The sequence below is a fragment of the Rhinolophus hipposideros genome (genome assembly GCF_964194185.1).
Source record: "Rhinolophus hipposideros genome assembly, chromosome: 4".
In the NCBI taxonomy this organism is placed as follows: Eukaryota; Metazoa; Chordata; class Mammalia; order Chiroptera; family Rhinolophidae; genus Rhinolophus; species Rhinolophus hipposideros.
In genome coordinates, this window is record NC_138050.1 from 2039913 (window position 1) to 2062664 (window position 22752).

Below are 22752 nucleotides of genomic sequence, written 5' to 3' on the forward strand. Positions count from 1 at the left end.
TGACATAGTCAGTATTTGTGTGTTGAGGTTGAATAAGGATTTTCCTGTTTTGTTTTCTGCTGCATCCAAAGTGCTAAAAAAGTGCTGTGTAACAATACAGTAGTCACACCATACGAATTTGTAAATAAATGACCTATTCATGACCATTAAGGTATTGCAAAGTAACAGTAGTAAAATAACTTCAAATGTCACACATTAGCATATAAATTGCCTATGTATACATTAATAATTTATAATAAGAAGGTAACTATAATTTCTACAAACAATATACAACTATTCCTCTTACCTACCCATCTTCAGAAAGAGTGGCTTAGGAATATTTAACGTAAAATAAAAATCATTGTCTTTGCTAGATGTCCTCTGAAATTTAGTATGTCATCTGTAACTCCACAAAGCAGGTCAATTTTTGATACATGAAGAATATTTTTAAGACTAAATTCTTCTGTTGGGTTCACCAGAAAAACACCCTGCTCAAAACAAGCCCTTCCATGGGTGCCAATATTTTTCCTAAGACCATAGTGAAGGTGGACTACTGATGACACTTGTTTAGAAAGGATCCAGGCCAGAGTCATCTTGGACAGTCCCAGTGGCACAGTAATAGTTCATTTCATTTTTATAATGAATCTTAAACTCTTTAGAAACAAAGAAATTTAGCCTTGTTTGGGAGAGCTACAGCAGCAATTCTCCCAGACAGCAATTCTGCCCCGGGGACACCTGGCAGCCCCTGGGACGTTTCTGTTCTTCAGAACGTAGGATGCTGCTAACACACCTGTAGCCCACAGGCCGGCCTCCTACAGCCGCGTGGCCCAGTCCCAGCGTCGGTGGAGTGGGCTTTTGCCTCGCTGAGTTTTGGGTTGCTCCATTTTCACAAAAAGATGTCATTGCTTTATCTCATTTATCTCATTTAATCTCTAAAGCACCAGTTCCCAAATGTGACTGACGTTAAGAATCAAATAAAAAGCTTTCAAAGAAGAAACAGGAAAAATTAGATATCTGGGTCTACTGCAAACCTAATGAGAACCTCTGTAGGCATGGCTAGAAATCTGTGCTTTAAAAGGTTGACAGACTCCCCAAGGAGCCTGTTTCCTGACAGGCACTGGGACACTCCCTGCTCCTCAGCCACCTGGCTCTGAGCCACCTGCTGTGGAGCTTTTACAGAGGAAACAGCCCCGGAGGGAAGACGCAGCACCTCCGGTGACGGGCTAGGCCCCTGGGAACTCGGCTCTGGAAAGACCACCTTTGTGGAGCTGCAACGTGCGTTGGGTTCACTGTCACCAAAGGACAGACTACACACAGTTTCTTCACACGTTGTTTTATTTGCTGTAAGGATGCTGTTAAGGAAGCAGCTGCTGCACCTCCCAGTGACCTTCCCTCCCAGTGGCCTTCCCTCCCAGTGACCTTCCCTACCAGCATGTGACCTTCCCTACTAGCATCTCAACGTGAATGACTCCAAAGCTGAAAAACGGGTTTCTTCTTCCCAAGGCACTGCTTCAACGTCCTCATAAACAGTCAAGACTACACTGCGGACTTTATTTTCTCTTTGCTTTAGCCACAGGGCTATTCAGGGCCAAATATTCTGTTTAGTGGCATATGAATATGGCTATGTTGTGTTTTTCTTGATCTTGATTTGTCGTCATTGTTGTAACACTTCATATTCCTACTTTAAACTGCATCAAATCCACTGTGAGATGGGGAATACAGACTGTTTTCCACTGAATACAGAAGAGAATTCAATAGTATGCTGAAATCTATCAATAGTTAAACTCTATAAAAATTCTATAAAAATTTGACTTGTATAGTCAAATTCTCTGATCCTATAAACTCATATTTAAACACATGTCCCACAAATTATAGGCTGTCATCTATGTATACAATCATTGTAGCAAATGTAATTATTATATATTAGGCCATGAAATGTGAGAACCTGTACTTTTAAAGTTACAAAGTGTAATCTTACTTACATTCGACATTTTCTGGAAATTTTCTGTGAATGTCTTTATAAGTATCTAATGCTTTTTGGTAGTTACCTACAAATAAAAGAGAGGGAAAAAACACACTAGCAGGTTATAGAAATTAATAGGATTCAGCAAAATATTAATTTTAATTAAATGGTGCCAATATACTGGCATCATTTAATTGGTTTAGCAGGAAGATTCATGTTTGCCACAAGCATATACAACAATTCTTAATTAACTTCTGGAAGAAAATGTAGAGATAAAATAAATCTGAAAAGAGTTAGAGGAGAAAAAAATGGGTGATGGTTAAGATTTAGTTTTACTTCTTAAATATGTTAGTGGCAAAAAATTAAGATCCGTCAATAATAATTTTAATGTCATTCACTTAGTTGGAAAAGACAAAAAATAACTTTTTTGTAGTTTTCATTTTGAAACATTAAAATGTTTATACAAAATATTTTGTCTTGTAATAAAATAATTTAGTTTCATGCAGCAGCAAAGAATAGGAAAAAAGAATTTGGGGTCAATGAGCTTGGCTAAAATCTCAGTGAACAAATTATGAATCTGTTGGGGCCTCATTAGGTGTGACTATGCTAACCTCAGAGTCGCTGTGAGAATTAAGAAATGGAGATAGGAAGCAGCTAGCACACAGCAGGTTCTCCATAGACGTTAGCTTCTCTTCCAACTCACCCTTCAATAACTCAAAATGGTTTATGTGTTTAAATTATTCAGAACACCTCGTACATGTTCACTCTACATGTGACTGACATTAACTGAACAGGCAATTCAGAACTCCACTAAGAGAAATAATGTATACAGTACAGCTACGTTGGACATTATCTGATAGGACATACAGTCACACTAAACATCAACCCTCTCAATGATTTCAGGACAACACTGAGTGTGTATTCTGACACCATTCTGAGGGGGCTCATAGAGGTCAAGAAAGAACTGCCACTGGACAAGAACACAGTTAACACTTTCACATCTGTGCTGCCTTAGATTGAAGAATTGCTTTCCGTGCATCATTTGTATGCTCTACAAAAGAGATAACACATTAGATAACACTTATCTCCCTGCTTAATCTCTAGTATTTTAACAGCGTTCACTTCCGTTAGACCAAAACTATTAACGACACTACCCTTCAGGACGGGTGGCAGCAGTGCAGGACGTAAGAAAAGCGGTTGCTGAAAACACAAACAAACATGTCTAGTGACATTTAGGTATCAAAGCAGCCCCAGCTGTTCCAGTCCTGGACTTTCCTCAGGCTTCACAGGTTGGGACAGGCTCATTAATATGGCAGAACACACAAGGACATTTAGAATGAGGTGATAGAAAACAGAAATATAAATTGATGTGTACAGGATGCCTATTTTCTGTGGCTAACTTTAAAAATGATTACATGTTAACTTTGAGAAATAATAAATCCATTTTTAACCATGGTGTGAGAACACATGACTAAGATTTGCTTTCTAAGCATAACTTTTTCCTGTCGTAGTAATTACTATGTTTTTCATACATACTTCAAATATGTATGCATAGTTATCAAGTTAATGTTTTAATAAACAAATATATGAAATTGAAACACATTCTATGCACAATTACCTAAAAGACGGAAAGAAGCAAAATATATTAAAAATTAATAAAATGAAAGTATTTACCACTTCTTCTAAAACAACTAGCTACCATCAGCTGCCATTTCACCTGCGTGGGCCTATAAAAGAAATAAATGACATGAAATTAGAGATTAGACAAATGATCTGTGACAGTGGGTTTTATAAAGTTACAGATCTATACTATCTTCCAACTACTTCTTACCTTTGATTAGGTCATCTGCATTATTGAAAATAGCATTTGTACAATTTCCTTCATTACTACGGTATCTGTCATATTTAGATTAGGAAATTTAAATTTAAAAGTCCTTCAATCTAGTTCATGCCTTCATTTAGATATTTTTATGAGAACCACTTAAACTGTTTGGTTAAAGACGACTGCATTCTATTTTAAACATTATCATCACCTTAGCCATAATCTTATACTTAGGCTTAGAACCTAAGGCTTAGAAATCAGGCTTAAGCTTGCAAATTCAGCACCCAATTTTTGACCTTGTATTTGAACAATTAGGCTTCAACTAAAGAGAGGGTAAAAATAATTCTCTTCATCCTTTTTTTTCCCCTTAAAAATGAATTTATTTTCTAAAATAAATAACCATCCAGCAGGATTTCTAAAGACTGCTATTAAAAATATCTAAGAGGGGCATCCAGATGGCTCAGTTGGTTAGAGCGCGTGCTCTCAACAGCAAGGTTGCTGGTTCAATTTCTGCATGGGATGGTGGGCTGCGCTCCCCGCAACTAAAGATTGAAAATGGTGACTGGACTTGGAGCTGAGCTGTGCTCTCCACAACTAGATTGAAGGACAATTACTTGGAGCTGATGGGCCGTGGAGAAACACACTTCCCTTAAAATTAAAAAATATATATATCTAAGAAAAACAATATCTGAAGAAATAAAAGAGTAGGGAATAATTTAATGCTCGTCTCACATCTTTCTAGAATCTCGCATCTATTTACTTGATGGCTTCAAAGACAGGAGTCTTGGTTCCTACTCAGTTTGATGCCAAGCTTACCAACTTCAGAATCAGATAGCTCTGGGTTTAAATCAGAGCCCTGCAACTTGGGCAAGTTACTTAAGCACAAGTGCACTGCTTACCCAGACATGCGCTGTGACCTACATAACATATGTATCTAACCATATTATTTCCCTCCTTAACAGCCATCACCTGCCCTCCCACTGCATGGCCATCCTAATGCAGCTCATCACCTTTGGGGGTTTTCTGCCTCTCCCACATGTCTTCTACCATGCCCTGCCTGAAAGTTCCTGCCACCGCAAATCCAGACAGGAGCACGGTCCCCCACACGCCACACATCTAGACACCAATCTCTGTACCTGCCACCACCTCTTGTGCAGATGGGGACTATCCATGGGCTGGCCTTGCACGGCATTGTCTCCAGCACTGCACTCTCCATACTGCAGTGTTACTTAGGTTTCTTGTGAAACTGTGAATTCCTGAGCAGCACCGTCTTTGTACCCGGGCCTGGCGTGACGCCTGGTATACATTGGGTGACCCTCACTCACTAACTACATCTCCTGTGCATATTCAAGCACATATCATCATTATTTTCTTCCTTCAGGTTAAGAGTGCGATTTTTAGTTTGGAAATCTATTAGTTCTGTGAACGTGAAAGTTATTTAAACTTATGCCTCTGTTTCCTCATGTATAAAATGGAGATGATAGTACCTATTGAGAGGGTTGTTGTAAGGATTAATAAACACAACATAGGTAAACAATAAACATTAGTTACTATTATAACCACTTCGTTTTTCTTCTTCCAGAAAGCCTCAATTCATGAATGCTACCTACTGGGAAATTCAGATACTAGCCACTGGAACAGCTGTCAAGTAGTGTGTGCGTGTGTGTGTTCACGCGGCTTCCTGGGGAAAACGGATTAATCTTTGTGACCACTGCAGTGGCCCAGTGACTTGATGGTAATAAAAGATTGGGTGACATTGTGGATTATGAATCCCATTGCTCATAAGTACGGATGAGCCGTGACACTGCTTACTTCCATTGGCACTTATGTGGCCCGTGCCATCATCAACTATTATACGCACTAGAACAGCTGATAAGCTTCCATGTCTAATAAAGGTAACACAGGAACAACTGAGGACACAAGCTAAACGTATTTTATTAGTCTTCACAATTAAACTCCTGTGCCTACTGCTACCCTTAGGAACTGGGGAGAGCTCAGGACAGGAGCGTTCTGCATAAAAGCAGAAAACAAGGCTAACTGTTCTAGCTTGTCTCTTTTATTTTGGGTTTACCATCAGAACCTCGTTTAGAAATAGCAAACCAAATTTATTTCTTGGATGAATGCCTACTTTCTCCTGAATCCTCACAGCAAAGGAAAATAGCACTGTTTTACAGATAGCATATATAAGACATATGATCTAATATAATGCACCAAAACAATCCCAGCCAATTGGTTAGAAGGTGCTGAGCACAGTCTAATGAATATAGAGCTGTACGAAAGGCTTTAAGGGTTTTAAATCTGCAGTGACTTGGATTTAAGTTAGAGAACAATGGAATTTTAGAAACAGATGTGGCCTCAGGTAGTATTTCATTCCACCCATTCACCTTAAATGAAAAGGAAACTGAAACCAGGAAAGGTTAAGAGCTATGTCTCTAGTTACAACCCCATAGAATGTGCCAGTACCAGACCCTGTAGAAATCCCTTATTTTACACTTCCACAAAGCAATGAGGGTGCAATTTGAAAACTGTCCCCGGGAAGAATTATCTCTGTATTTGGAATAAGCACCTGAAAGACAAGCAAGCTTGGTTTCAGGATGGCAGAGTCAAGACCTTTCACCTACAATGTCTTTTCTGGAAATGAACTCCCAAAAACAAGGAGAAGAAAAGCAAAATCAAATTCCATCTCAGATGAAACACGAACCGTACAAAACCACATACAAACGACAGGTGATGGAGGAAGCAGATGTGAGCTGCCTTCAGTCAGGCAGGGCAGGTAAGCCTCCAGGGCTCCAGAGGGTATACTGAGGGGCAGCACACCTGTCCCTGAAAATAACCAGCAATGCTCGGGAACTGGAGTCACCAGGGGTGAGGCGGCTTGGCAAAGGACGGCAGACTGGGACCTGAGAAGCAGCTGTGCCCTCGCCCCCAGAGGTCGCCCAGGGGTCCGAGGGGTAAAATGAAACTGCAGGATGAAGTGAGGAGTGGCTTCTGGAACAATGAGGTCCTCACCGCAGCCCGTTCCAGCTACCTGAATGGCATCAGCCAGGTTGGCACTCTTCGCTAAACAGCCTCAGAGAAAGGACTGCAGAGTTTTCAGATGACTTCTCAGTGACAAAACCATACTAGTAACATGTTCTAATGCAGTGTTTGGTGAAAGGTGCTACCGGCATTTTGGGTGACACTGGTCACTGTGCAAGTCCTTGACACATTACTGAATGTTCCATCCTGGGTGGCTGCCGCCTGGTACCCACAGCGCATCCCTATCCATCATAACGACCATAAAATGCCCCTGCTCCCACATTTCCAAAGGCTCCCTGGGGCCGGGGGGAGCACAGCCTTTCTTTGCTCATATTGTCTGTTTTCTTTGACTTTGAAATCTTTAATTATGAAGTATAACACATGGAGAAGTACACAAAACAAAGCTCCACAGCTCCATAAATTCTCATGAAGTGAATACTTGGTCACCGCCCTGCAGTCCCAGAAAGGGGACGCCGTCAACCCCAGAAGCCTCCTACACAGCTCGCGCACCGCTCCTGGCTCACCTGTGCAGGAGACCACCCTCCTCACTATTACCTGTCCACCTAGCCTGTTTCTGGGCATGAGCGCAGAGCATGGACCATTTGATAGTGTCTTTGGAGATATAATTCATGTAACAAATTCACCCGTTAAAGTACGGGATTCAAAAGTTTATGGTACATGACATTAATAATTTTAAAATTATGATAAAAGTAGATAGAACAAAAAGTCTTCCACATTAACCATTTTCAGGTATACGATTCAGTGGCATTAATTACATCCATAAAGTTGTATAACCGTCACCACCACCTATTTCAGAACTTGCTTCCGAGGCCAGACGAAACAAACAACCCCCCCATCACCTCCACGGAGCTTACACTTCTATCGTGTAAGACTTACACAATAAACAGAAGTCTTAGCATAGAAAAAAAGAGAAAAGTAGACATTAAGATGTATCGTACAGAAAATAAATGCTCCGGAAGTGAACAGGTAATTGACGCATATTCAATGTCTCTGTCATTCAGACAGAAGGTGGCAAAACCAGGTTCATGTGAAAGCAATTTCTAAAAAAGCAAGGGCAGGGAGATGTTACAAGAGTTCCTAGAAAAGGCTCTATCTCCTGGGAAACTGGAGTGAAAAACTGAGGGGATCTGTGAGGGAAATAGAGGAGGTTATTTAGAAATACTTTAGACTGATGATAAGTGTTCACATAACACACTCGTGTTGGTCTCAGACCATCTGGTCACATCATCTACGCCCAAGGGATCTTCCCAGGCTGAGTACAGGAGCCCAAGGAAGGGTTGGATTAACCCATGACATTTTGGGGGACGGATGGGGTAGCAAAGCAAGAGGGGGAAAAAAAGCAACCAAGGACATTGGCAAGAAAGAGCACAGCTGTGATCGATTAAGGAGCCTGAAAGGGACAGGCTCAAAACCAACGCCAGGAGAGACTGCGAGAGAAAAGCAGGTCAAGAGACTGGAGTCTCCGTCTTATGAAAGAGAGGCACACTGCAGAGGAGGGGTGTGGAAGAGGGAAGGTTAGGTTCAGACTGCTGGGTGTTACACTGGAAGATTTTACTGGTAAAAATGTGCTGGTGATAATCAGGGTCAGGTGAGATTTGGGAGCTAACCTGCAGAGGACATAAAAGTCAGTTAAGTTGGGGAGTTCGAGACTTGTAAGGCTAGACTACTGGTGGCACAGAGAGAAAGGGCACCAACTAGACCACGTCGCACGTGACATCACATGTAGGAGTTACGTTTGGAACAAGCAGATGGTACCTGAGCTAACGGCTAGGCTTAACATTAGTACCAAGTGTAATAGAAAGGTTCCAGTGTGTTACCTATGTAGCTTTAGTCTCAAGCACATAATTAAACTAAAAACCACTCCCCTTATGCTTGTTAGTTTTATAATTCTCAAAATATTTATGTGAAGCAACTGTCATAAAAATTAATTGCCTAATACAAATTCTACACAGAGGTCACTCAAATTATTAAGCATTCCTTTACCATTCAAATGACTCAAAGTCATATTTAATGTTAAAATTAAATCTGGCCAAATACAAAGCAGAATACTTTATATTCCAATTATTTTTGAATCATACGTGCACAAACCATTCTGATAGGAAACTAAAGACATCTTTAAAAGTTTAATTTTTAATATATAGTATATATCAACTATAAATTGAAACTTATTTCAGAAATAAAACTTTGTCCTAGGACTGAGATAGTCATTTTCTGATTCATAAAGAAACAATACTTGTTTGCTGAGACGTGAATAAGAAAAAAAAAGTACCTTAAAGAAGGTATTTTAAAAACTTTTGAAATGATAAACGTCTAAGTATTACTTTGTCTTGTGCACCTGAAACTAATAAAACAAATGAAAAAAACTTTTTCATACAAAGGAAACATATTTGTCACAATAAAGATCAAGAAAAAAGGAATATAATACTAGAAAATGGAATGTTCACAAATATTTGCTCACGAACAAATATTTGCTCATGTGTCTGTCAGAGTCTAACAGTACGGATCATAAACCCCGACAGGACACGTTTAGTTCGACACAGCCCTAACAGCCACTTACTGTATGAGAGAAGCTCTTTCGAAGTACTGAATGGCCTTCTCACAAAACTGGGTGTCAATGTAGTAGGCTCCAAGCCACTCAATGACGTCGATGTTAGAAGGGAAATACCTGTACGACTGCAAAACACAGAACGCGACAGTACAATTTCAGTGGCAACGTGTAGTGGACTCCCTGAACATATTACCCATTGAATGGATTAGTTTATCCGATGTGAAATTTGTTAATAAAGAAGCATGAGCTGTCATAAGCACTTTACAAGATTTTTATACTATACAAGATTTAGAAAACTTTAGATTTGACACATTTTTCAACTCCTGTAATTATCTTTTGGATGCAGTCTGAATCAAATTAAATATGTAATAGAATCAAAAAGGGATGAAAATCATGCTTCAAGAGAAAAATGAATTTGTACTTTTTATTTCATTTTTATTAAAATTAATCAAAAATGAACTTTATATTCCACAAATGCTTTATTTTAAATCAATACTTGTTTAAAAGCTCATAAGCATTTCTAAGTTTTATAAATTAGAAGGTCTGCTGCCTTTTTTATAACAATTCATAAAAGCTAGAAAGTAGAAGGGAAGTGAGATTGCACCCACCTCGTAGTAATATTGAAAGGCCTGGGACTTGTCCCCCTCGCTGTCGTACAATTCTCCTAGCTTAGACAGAGCTCGAGAGTCCGTGGGGACAACGCTGATCAGCTGCATTAACCACTCAATAGCTTGATTGGGATCTTCCATTAATTCATATCTTGGACAATTTCAGTTAAGGGTAACACAATTTTTCTGAAATAAGCAAACCTAATAAAAACATTCCTTAGCCTATAGTCGTGAGCTATTTAATACTACCCACCCCAGTCTCCCCAGGCTGACGACGAGCAGCACTGTGAACTCTTTTGTTCCGTACGTACACTCAACCTTTCCTTTCGCTGCATTACTGTCCACTATGATCAACTTCCAGATTTCCAGTAGGGTTATCAGTCTGCCATTTTGTTCAGAGCACTGGCCAAAATGTGTCCTTAATAAAAGTGACTGAATGTTGTATTCATTATCCTACCTTGTTAACATGCTCAACATATTCAGGGGACAGTTTGTATTTTCCTGTGAGTTTTCCCTAATTCAATTATAAGCCCCAAATAGGGAGTTTTTTTTTTTTATAGCTTTTATGCCTAGTAGGTCTTCTGCATACACTCAGAAAACTTGTTCACACCAATACTTATTGACCATTTACTATTTATTTTTATGTTAGATGTCTCAATGAAATAAAAAATATTCCAATCCAAAGTTTTATTGAAAAAGAGTTATGTTTTTATTGATGAAAAATGTGATATCATACTGAAAACATAAAAATAAGGAAATGTATTAAATACACTTAAACATATTATTTACTTCACTTGATCCAAACCCATCATGAACTGGGCACTATCATATCATGACACTGGCAATTTCAGGGAAATTAAATGGACAAAACAAAAAGGCTACCAGGAATAACTATGAAGCCACCTGTTCTAAAACTAAAAATTTTTATAGAAAACTTTTTATCTATTCTACTAAAAGTATAACAGCTAGTACTTAAAAATATTAATGGGACACTTCATAATATCCTTTTGTCCAAACATATTTGTATAAAATATTTATCAAGATAACTTAAAAACCTACATAAGATTTTAATTCCTCCCAATGTTGTCAAAGCTTATTATTTTTAAAATAAGGAGAAAAATTAAAGCGTTTTTCAAATAGTGTCAAAGGCATTAAAAACATGAACAGATTTTTGCTCTTCCAACCAAGGGGGGGGGGAACAACTAAAGAAAGCTAAGAGCTGAAGAAGACATGACACAAAAACAACGCTTTATATTTCAGCAGTCCCCAGAGTCCTAAGCAAAATACAGTCCATGAACTATTGAGGGGACAGAACGCATGAGGCACTTCACACAAACTACTGCACAACTATGGAGGGGAAAGGCCTTCGGAGAGTTCTGTCCCCTAAATCTGTATGTCAGCTGCAACAAATAAAACAAATCATCTAAATTCAATCAGTAGTACTAATCAGTAATAAACAATATCTTCCTTTTAATTAATAAGTAACTACTTCAAAAATACCCTACAAGACTCAGAGTTAATACATTCTAAAGCAACTAATTCACGTTCAGTGAATAGCTTATGTGTACCCAACATGTCATACTCAATTACTTCCATGATTATTCCCAAAAATTCATAAGTAGTTTTAACCTTTAAACAATTCCTCTAACAATGCAAATAATCTTTTAAAACAGAATCACTCATCAGCGTAAAAAAGAATGGAATCTCACCATCCGTGACCACGTGGATGGATCTGGAGGGGATTGTGCTGAGTGGAGTATGTCAGACAGAGAAAGACAGATGCAATTTGAGTTTGGTTATATGCGGAATCTAAAGAACAGAATAAGCGAACAAACAAAACAGAAACAAACTCATAGATACAGAGAACAAACTGATGGTTGCCAGAGGGGACGGGGGTTTGGGGGCTGGGTGAGAAAGGGGAAGGGATTAAGAAGTACAATTGATAGTTACAAAATAGTTATGAGGATGTAAAGTACAGCATAGGGAATTATTGTAACACTATGTATGGTGCTAGGTAGGTCCTAGACTTATTAAGGGAATCACTTCGTAAATTATATAAATGTCTAACCACTATGCGGTATACCTGAAACTAATATAAAATAATACTGAAAGTCAACTGTAATCGAAAATAAACAATTTTTTTTAAAAAAGAAGGAAAACAGGATCACTCAAATATTTTCATCACATGGTAATTAATCTGATAGCTGGGTTTTAAAATGTTAGCCTCATCAATTACTTCAGTGGTTAAGCTCACTTAATAATGGCACTTGGCCACCAACTGAGTGAATTAGCAGTGGCCCAAACTTGGCACATTAAGATACATGTTGGCTATCTGGTACAGAACTTGGGCACTGTTCCTCAGGATTGCATGGAGCTTTAGGAAGCAGTCCAAAGCCTCATCAAGCCGGTTTAGCTTCTTATAGGTAAGGCCTTAAAAAGGAGAGAAAAAAAGAAAAGGAATAAGTATTTTCTTAAAGTAACAGAGTGAACCTTTAAAAGGACATAAATAGTCACCCAAAAGAGAAAACAAAGATGAACAGAATTTCTTAAAAGAACAACAAGGCGGGGGCAGGGATGTTGCACTAATATTTGGCAGGCACCAAAATATGCTATAAATATAAAACTTCAGTGATTTTTGAACATAGTGGGGAGGTGAACAGACAAACAGATTAATACAACAGAATAAACAGTATCAAAATTGACTCAAAGAATTTAGTTAATGGGCATTGGAAATCAGTAAGGACTAAGGGCCTAGTAGTAAATGGTGCTAGGAAAACTGTCTATGCATAAACAAAAATGTAGGGGTGACCGATGGCTCAGTTGGTTAGAGCGTGAGCTGTGAACAACAAGGTTGCCGGTTCAATTCCCACATGGGATGGTGGGCTGCGTCCCCTGCAACTAAAGATTGAAAACGACGACTGGACTTGGAGCTGAGCTGCGCCCTCCACAACTAGATTGAAGGACAACGACTTGGAGCTGATGGGCCCTGGAGAAACACATTGTTCCCCAATATTCTGCAATTCAAAAAAAAATTAAAAGAAAAAAATGTAGATTCCTATTTTGAATTTATTGCTGAAATTTATTTTAAAACTAAATTAAAAAACACAAAGCTGTAAAACTATGAAAAAATATAGGAAAAATCATGGGTTAAGGAAGGGCTTCATGAAGCAATAAACAAATGACGCCACAAATTTTCAAAAAGCCAAATTTGATTATATAAAAAAATTGAAAAATTCTGCTTGACATAAGAAATTATAAAGTCAAAAGTCAGGCAACGGACTAGGACAAGTACTTAAAACACACAAAGAGGATAAAGACATGTGTAGGCACCTCCTGCGTGAAGGCCTTTTCTGCCCAGTTCTCGCTGTCAGTCACACTCTTTTCCCAGACACCCAATGGTCCTACCCTCCCACCCTGCACTATGGCGGTAAGGGGGTCCTTAGGGAGGCCCTCCTTGACTGCACCTAAAATCGCTAATCTGTCACCTCTTCCCCCAGCCCAGCCAGAGCTTCCTTTTTCCTGCTGGCAGGAGAGGAGAGGTGCACCTGCCCGATGGGCAGTTCTCCTACAGGACAGATGAGATGGTCCTGCGCAGGGTGCCCGCCCATCAGCCTCACCCATGCCTCGGAACCCCAACTCAGCGTTCGCTGCACACTCCTGAATATGAGGACACAACTGCATGCACAGATATCAGAGGAAAGGTCATAACGCAAAGGAGAATAAAATAAACATGCAAACCAAAACGCAGGGAGAAGAAAACTGGAAAACAAACTTCATTAATAATCCAAGACGAGACACTGCATTGACTCAAGCTGTGTTTGGAACACGGCAAACTCAGGGACAAGGAGGAATGGCACCATTTCAGGTGGCCTCTGAGGGGCAGGGAAGAGAAAGCAGTGCTAAGCCTTCAGGTCTTACAACATTTTGTTTATTAAAACCAATCTGAAGTAAATATGACAAAATGTTAGAATGTGTTAAATATGGGTAGTAGGTACATAGGTGTTTATTTTTTCTGTATGCTTTCTTATGTTTGAAATTCTTCATAATTAAAAAAGGAAGAAAATGAGTTTTTCTCCACCCATCAGTTTGGCAAAAGTTCAATTACAATATCCAAATCAGTCAGTCTCACACACACACCATGGTGGAAACAGAAATTGGAAAAGTTTCTTTAGAAGGCAATACGACAACATCTGTGCAAATTTTACACAGATTAAAAAGTTTAAAAATAATCTACAATCCAAGTCTTCCTTTCCACTTTTCATTACAAGGAAGTCAACTCCTCTTCCTAAGGAGTTAGAGCTCTGTAAAGCAATTTTTCCCGTTTTACTTACCAATATTATAAAGTGCTTCGGTACAAGAAGAATCATTTCTTAGAGCCTCTTTATAGAATTCAGCTGCCTTCTCATAGTCACCATTTGCAAACACTGTATTCCCTTTGTTAGTGAGAGCTGATGGGTTATATCTATCAGAGTTCACAGCCAAATCTGCATAGCTGCTGGCTTGTGCAAATTCATTTTCCTAAATAAAGTACAAAATATATACATATTCTTTAAAGTTCATCAAATATTTTTTCTGACCGTTCTGAGATTACAGATATGAAAAGCAGAAACAAATATTTTACATATCTTAGTCTTGATTGGCTTATTCTACGAAAGACTTGTACTCATCCAGTGCTTTCAGCAACCCAAATTTCCTATGACTGACCTCGAGTCCATGGTTTGCGTCACTATTTACAGGTATGCGGCTCCATTCCGAACACCCAGACTCCATGTCATTACTTACTGAACACGGCACTCCCCACGCCCCACGCACTGAAATGGCTGCAAAGGCAACACTCTCTGACTATCCCATCAGACAGGCGGCAGCACCCATGACGCCTTGCATTTCCAGCTACCGCTCATCTTTGCCCCGTCTCGCTGCCATCATTCATGTGCAACACACGGACCTCACCAGTCTCAGGTGGTGGGTCCGCCTGTGCCTTGTCAGCTCAGCTAGGCCAGGACCCGCATTTCCGAGACTCCAATTCCCTGTGTGGCTGTCAGAGCTGGTGGAAAGGACGTTATGGGACGTACGGAATGCAGACGTGAAGCAGGGGCCTCGCTCTCCGTAGGCCTCGCTCTGGCCATCAGATGCAGGCCTGATGCAAAATCCCGGGGTCCCAGGCTGTCTTCGCTCACGTCACTTCACACCGGGGTCACTTCACACCCGGCTCGTCCTCAGATTGCCCCGGGCGAGGTACGTGGGGCCTGGCGGTGGACCCACAGAGGAGGCAGCTGCTGTGTGAAGTCCCTCTTCTAGTGGCCACAGGACATGCCTGCCACCCAGTCACTGAGTGCTGAGCGCTGCAAAGGTCCTGGCATCTCCCCGCCAGCTCCTCTATCACTGTGCACATGTTATCTCTACACCCTGTCCCATAACACTCAGTGACTGCTTCCTGGCCGAACTTCTAAACAACAGATAAACTTACATATCACAGAACTGACCCTTCAAAAGTATACTATTTGGTGGCATTTAATGCCTTTAGTCTCCAGTTTCTCTCGGAGGCAAAGGATTCTCAAAGTAAGAAATGGCTGCAGGGTGGGAGTCAAATCAGGGTGTGGCTGGGGCACCCTGGAGCCTCTCCTCAGGTGGGAATTTAGCAACAGAAAAATACCATAGTATCAACTCTTACTTGTAAAAAATAAAACTTACCAAATAATACAGGAATGACAGGTTGGTTGCAGCTGCACTTTTCACTCTACTGTCTTTTTTTTCAAACATTTTTAAGGTCTCTACAGCCTAGAAATAAAACATCTGAAAGTTATCACTACTGTAATATGACAGTATTCAGGCTTAGGCTGGGAAAAAACTCAGTATCTGAGTGTAAGGTGGGGGAGGGCACAAGACAGGTGGATTAATATGTTTAAGGAAACAGATGACAAGGTGAGACTTTCACTTGAGAATTAACAAATTCCTAAAAAGAATAAAATGACACTAAAAGTATAATAACTGACAACCACAGTAGATGGGCTTAACGGCAGATCAGACATCTGACGAGAGCCTGTCAGCCCTGTGACACAGCATAAGGTTTCCCTGTACAATGGCTGGGCAGTGAGGTTTTACCTCAAAGACATGATCCAATTTGCCCTTTACAAAGTAATTCTAGAATTTCTGCTTCTGGCAATCAGAGACCAGCCTATAGAAAGAAGACCATTTTCCTACAGAGAACAATCAGAGAAGATGGGTCAAACACTAGAAATATTTTTTGAAGGTCAAACTGGAGAGCTACTGAGGAAACCAGGATTTGAAGGTCAAGGTCCTAGGAAATGTTGACTAAATAAGTGTAGCAAAAGAAAAGGTGAAAAGAACATTCTTCGGAAAGAACATAAGAGACACACAGGAACATGGTGAGAACGTCTCACATAAACACAACCAGAATCCCAGAAAGGGAAGAAAGACTCGAGGCTGAGAATTTTCCAAAATTGATGACAGAAAGAAAATAGTTCTGGGAGTATTATAAACATGGTCTGATTATATAATTACATTTTCAAGTCATGAGAAACCAAAGTACGTTTTAGCCACCTGGAGGGCTGAGATAATCCTAAGCAAACAGGATATCTGCAGTGGTCAGCCAGCTTGCCTGAAAGGTGAACGAGTACTCAGCCTGGAAATTACTGAGAAATTTCAGGAAAAAAAAAAAGTACAGAAAGACCGGCTTGCCTTCCTTCCTTTGAAATACATTTACTGAGGAAACTGCTTGGCCTCGTGATGTCTCCTGCTTCTGGAGAAAACCCTACTTCAGCTCTTCCAGTAGTGGCCATGAGCTGTCGCGGTCGGAAATAGCTGACGAAGTCAAACCTGGGTGCTGTGCTGTGTCTGGTTGCGTGGGAAGCACCACTGAACGTGCGGACTCACTTTGTTTTAATGGCAGGAGATCGATAAAGTTTGGTGATGATATGAGTAAATAATTACTTTTTCACAGCGTTTTTGAAGAAAACTTTAAAGAAAACTGTTGGGATTTTCTAGGTCAGCAATTTATAATTCCACAAAGTAAACTCTGGAAGAAAAAACCCAAACATTTGAGATTCTCTTTCCCACTTAGGTTCTTGGAAGGGTCTTCTCTAAAACTGCCAAAGAAGCTCCTAAATGTGACCTGGGAAGTGACTGTGGCTTGTTGTCCTGCTCACCCTGAGCAAGTGACTTCACTGGCTCCCTCAGCATCTGCACCACGCACGGAAAAGCCACAGTGAGTCTCTACCTCTATCAGCTGCATTTCACTTTGAATAAGAGTTGAGATGTTTCCACCTTCACTTTTGAATGGTGTCACAAATGTATGTGCAAGTTTAAAACATAAGGCACGTGAACAGGAATAACTCACACATCCATTAACCTCTCTGGAGCCAAGTGACGTGAAACAAAGCTGCTCTATAGTATTTATAACAGCCATTAAGCAGAGCACCAAGCAAGCTAACAGACAACAATTTAAAAAGCTCAACAGTAGTCTCTATCATTCCCCTTAGAAACAGCTATTCATATTGGATTCAAGGAAATGTGTTGGGTTTTATAATTCTGATATTTGCTAATTTGTGGCTCATTAGTAACAATATGTTAAGACTGCACTGAACACCAAGTTATTTTCCCCAAAAGGTTACTATAAAAAGCAATGTAATACAAAGCCATTACTTAAAAGAAGTACCAAAAGTATTCTGAATTTAAAACATCCATTTAAGAACATACGACAGAATAAAAACATAGTTCATATTTTAAGTTTCTAAACTATAAACTATTTTTAAAGTCTATTTAATTATTCTAATAAAAGGAATATTCTCAGCTATTTTTGACTGTGAAATGGGCTATTTTCATAACTGTTCTTTATTAGTTCAATTAATGAGTCTCCAACATTTGTCTCATGTATAAATGAAGCTGATAAAAGTCCACTTAACAAAGTTGAATTTTGTTGTAAATGGCAAAACAAATAATCAAAATAAACATTTTGGTTTGGGTTGTTGTTTTCAAAACCCATGAGGTAAATAGATAGATCTTCGTGTCATTTTTCTTTCCTGGCAGATGCCATCCATCCAGCCACTGTTTCAACATTCCACCACGTCTGCCCCCACACTACCAGTGACCTTCAGACCACACTGGTACTTCATCCCCCACCTCTGGCTTTTTAGCAAACGTCTTTCTCATTATAAAGGTGACTACACAACAGCCCTATCATCACAAAGAATCCCACTCTGAGACTTCAGCATCTTTCCTTAAAAAGTGTTTAGAGTTTACTATAGAGTTATATCCTTATGTATGAAAGCATACATTTTTCTCTTTTACTTTGAATTGTAAATAGTCTTTATTAAATGATCATTATGAGTTATGTCAGCCCAATACTTTTTAACCTAATAGTGTTCCTTTCCAACTAAGATTCTATCATACCCATCTCATCACACATACAATATACAAGCAAAAGAAACACAAAGAAAGCAGCAATGATGAAAAGAAAATAGAAATTACATTTTTAAAACATAATTGGTATCAAACTCTGGAAAATGCAAATAAAAGATATTTTGAATGAGGCTAGCTAGGAAAGCAACAAACAATAAAATTTGGGTTAAAATGAATTTTAATATGGAAAAATTAGAGTTTATTCCTTAATGGATATAGTTTTAAACATGAACTATGGTAATACAGTGTTACATCTTTCTAAAAAGGCCATTTAAAAATAAAGTATCAAGAGAAAATTGGCAAACACAGTTTTCCCTATTTTGTCACCTATAACAGTACTTCTTGCACACACACATTATTTTTTGTTCCACAGGTGACTTCAGAAGGATAACAAGGACCAATTTATCCCACTTTACCTGTCCCAATTTATCCCAATTTACCTGTCACTGAAAAAGCCTGACAGCAGCATCAGAGAGCTGTCAGTGGCATTTTTAATGAGCAAGGGTTTGATGATCAAATGACCGAACAGATATAAACACTCTTTGAAAAGTCTTTTTAGTGCTTTACGGATGCTGAGACAATTTTAAGCATCAAAATTCATCTACACAACAGAACCAGCCCAGAGGGCTGCAATACGGCAATAACACAGTCACAGCACGGACACCGAGGCAGCCTTGCCTTACTGTCACGTCTTGGAGTAGAGGCGTCTGTCATTTCTAGTGTCCCCTAGACAGAAGGCAGGTCCTTCACTGGAAGAAAGGCTGAAAATGCAGACTTGGAATAGGACATTGGAAAGACACAGTGGCTTTCTGTGGCCCTTGCTCTCTGGGTCTAAACCTGGAGGAGCTGAGTTTTCTAGTGGCCAGTACATGTGACACTAACCGATGGTTTTATAAACTAGGATATCTAATTTCATTCTGTTTATTCTCTTTTGTCGCCCCTCCCCTTTATTCTTCTGGTTTTGTCACAACTATGTCTCACCGGTCCCACCTCCACCTGAGGTAACAGGTAGCAAGGCAGCAGTGAGAACTCCTGGCCGGTTCTGAAACTGTGATTAGCAATGGGACCCTTTTACGCCCAGTGGGTGTCAATGAGTAAACCAAACAGACCAGACAACAGGACAGCTGCCCTGGTGGAAACAGTGGGTGGAAGCCTCGGCTGTTATTCAGGCTCCTGGCCTTCCCTCTCCTTTACATCGTACCTGATTCTGAAACACCTCAGAGCTTCAGCGAACAGCTAGAAAGCCTCTAAGAGAAAGGTGACCTCTGGACTAGAATATGCTGGAGAAATATAGCAACCAACCATGCTTTACATGGAAAGCATTTATACTTTTAAAGAAAGAGGACAAGCAGGTTAAAATTCAAAGTAATACAACACTAATGGAATTAGGTTAAATCACTCAACCTCAGAATAACCAGGTAACATTATTCTAGAGAGGAGTTTCCTATATTATTGCTTTGACCAATTACCATGAAAGTTCATCTAATTTTTTAAAACTTACCTCGTTAAAGTCCTTCTGTCTCAGGTACGTAATTGCCTTGTTTATCTCCAGGTCATTTGCTAGCTCTACGTACTGGGAGGCTTTCACAACTTCAACACACCTATAATATAAAGTGAGGAAAAAAAGGTTACTTTACTCTGTTTTAGCATACTTATGCTGTTGGTGGTTGTCTTAAATGTGACTTTTCAAAAAAAATTTTAAGTGCCCCTCGTGTTAATGTAAGGCTAAGCATTTGATTTCTTCCAATATAGGCATTAAGTTACTGAATTCTTCTGCTCTAAACTAATTTTCTCATCCAATTTTTCATTAGCCTGCTGTCACTTCTAATTATTTATGGTATTTTTAATAAAACTGGATTGCTATCTATATTCTGATTTTGGGATTTATTAAAATAATTTCAATTCCTAACAGGTAAAATTGTCTCTATATTTTTTCATCTTAAATGCTCTGATGGTGAGAAAAACCACAGAACTTATAGAATGTATTTAATTGTTTTGTGTCCAGACTTGAGCAGGCTATGGTAGATTTGTTCCCCAAAGCACAAAGAATATCTGTTTTTAACTGTATGTCAGGCACTGGGCCATTTCCTTTATAGTCATGACCACATTTAATCCTTACCACAACCCGAAAGACAGGCAGTGTGTCTACTTTACAGATAGGAGTATGGAGGACCTGAGATCACACAGGTAGAAACTGTCAAGTAAGAATCAGAACCCTGCCATTCCGGTGGCTTAGGCAATTGGAGCGCCTTACTCCAAACTCCGAAGGTCACTGGCTTGTTTCCCACATGGGCCAGTGAGCTGCGCCCTCTACAGCTAAGATTACGAACAACAGCTCTCCCTGGAGCTGGGCTGCCATGAGCGGCTGGAGGTGCCAAGGCCTGCCATGTGCCGCTGCAGGCTGCTGTGTGCCGCCATGGGTGGCCAGCGTGAGTGGGCAGCAGCCGAGGAGAGCTGCTGTGAGCGGCTGTGAGAGGCTGACCAATGACTGGCGAGGACTGCCTGGGGGTGTGGTGGGCAAGTGGGGGGGGTTAGTAGGGGGAGGGGGGAGGGGCAGCACTAGGCTCATAATACCAGCATGGGCCAGTGAGCTGTGTCCTACACAACTAGACTGAGAAACTACGGCTTGAACTGGGGTGGGGGGGCAGGCAGAAGAAAAGGGACAAAGAATCAGAACCCAATTTCTGCTGATACCAAAACCCATTGCACCAAGACTAATGTTCTTAAAATTGAGGTCAGTTCAAATCAATTTAGGATTAACTGGATTAACAGGATGAATTTTAAATAAGGAGCATGAGCCTTATTTTAAAAAAACAGAATAGAAAAAAATATCAATGGGCATGGTACATAATAAGGGCAAGCACTGTTTCGTGACACTTGTTTCAGTAAACAGTGTAAAACACATTTCTTACTGAAGGTTGGGTTAAAAAATGTTTCAAAGCTACTGGCCTAGACCAATAATTTAAGACTATTAAAACAGAAGATCCCTTGCTTCAAGCAGAATCCTTTTTTAACTACGACTTCTAAAAGAGACCCTCTGCTTGCGGTGGGAGAGAGGACTCCAAGCCCTGACTGCTCAGTGCCCCTTCAGTGAGCCTCTGTCGACCCCACCAGCAAAGAAGCCTGTAGACACAGTAATGGAACCTCAAGGCTCCAAGAAAAGAATGTGGAAACACTGATGCGGTAATGCATCTAGCAAACATTCACTGAATGTCTACGGTATGTCAGACATTATGTTTGGGACGGGGGCTGTAAGGATAAACGAGATATTGTCTGTGCCCTTGTGGGGGAAGCAAGGCTGTGAACTGAGTTCTGTGTGCTGTTAGAAAGGAATGCAAGTATACAGGCGGGGAGACCCTAAAGAGTTCCAGAGATACCTGAGCTCAGTTTGAAGAACGAGAACTGACCTGATACAAAGGGGAATGGCACTCCAGGAAGAGGGACCGCATGTGCACAAATGTGGGAGGCCGGGGAGAAGGAAGCTGGTCAGGAAACGCATCCCTCCACCACAGTGCCGTTAACAAACCAAGGGCGCGAAGACAAACGCAGCCTGCTCTCCTCCTGCCTTTCTCAGATGGATTTCTGAAAGGAATGCGGCTCTACAGAAAAGGATTTGCATCCCTTTCCTCAGTGTTCCTAAGGACAGGACCTAGCACCCACCATTCTAGATGCACAGGATGTCTTAGAACCTCAAGGCTTAATCATCTTGAGGAATCTCTATGAGAAGGGCTGCCAGCACTTGGACCCTTGAGAACACTCTTCTCTCTACTTAGAATGGCACCCTCCCCACCTTATCCTTACTACTCCTTTACTTTCGGCAAGTTCCACGTACCTCTTGGACATTTGAATGTATTACCCCAGGACCCCAGCGTACCCGAGCACCAGGCCGGCCCCCACTGCCCCAACTAAAGGCCAGCTCCGTGGACCTAGGCTCCTGGTGCACCTACGTGCTATAACGACCCCTACAGACCCAAACTCCAAGCCAGCCTGTGAGGCCCCAGACCACAGGCCAGACTCCAGGCTTGCTCCAGTGCCAGGTTGGCTCCCATGGCCCTAAACTACAGCAACTAGGAACTAGGTTCCTGGTCTGTCCCAGTACCAGACCAGCCTCTGGGGACCTAGATGCTGAGCCCGCCCCAATAGCCCCCAGTGCCTGATTGGCCCCGAGGACTCAGAATCCTGGTCTGTCCACACAGACTGTGGTCCCAGCCCCATCACCAGATTCAAGCACAGGGCCCACCCCAGTGGACCCAGGCACCATACTGATTTCTGTGTATCCAGCATTAAGCCTGCCCACATGCTGACCCAGGCACCAGACCTACCCACGCAAGTACTCCAGTAGCAAGCCTGCCCACGGACAACACCAGATGGTCCA

At 40.7% G+C, this 22752-nt stretch overlaps 1 protein-coding gene across 13 annotated transcripts in view; it reads right to left on the bottom strand.

The window, feature by feature from the left end:
• Positions 1 to 22752, bottom strand: part of IFT88 (intraflagellar transport 88) — a 95340-nt gene that overhangs the window by 32132 nt on the left and 40456 nt on the right. For all 13 annotated transcript variants that reach the window (XR_013993257.1, XR_013993258.1, XR_013993259.1 and 10 more), the window contains 8 exons: positions 19879 to 19978; positions 15651 to 15737; positions 14291 to 14477; positions 12281 to 12389; positions 9960 to 10110; positions 9361 to 9476; positions 3617 to 3669; positions 1962 to 2027 (listed from right to left, as the gene is read on the bottom strand). Coding sequence is in view for 10 of the 13 variants with exons in the window: in XM_081047075.1 (XP_080903201.1) it covers positions 1962 to 2027; positions 3617 to 3669; positions 9361 to 9476; positions 9960 to 10110; positions 12281 to 12389; positions 14291 to 14477; positions 15651 to 15737; positions 19879 to 19978 (869 nt within the window). In the remaining 3 variants the exon portion in view is untranslated. The remainder of the gene's footprint in view (positions 1 to 1961; positions 2028 to 3616; positions 3670 to 9360; positions 9477 to 9959; positions 10111 to 12280; positions 12390 to 14290; positions 14478 to 15650; positions 15738 to 19878; positions 19979 to 22752) is intronic.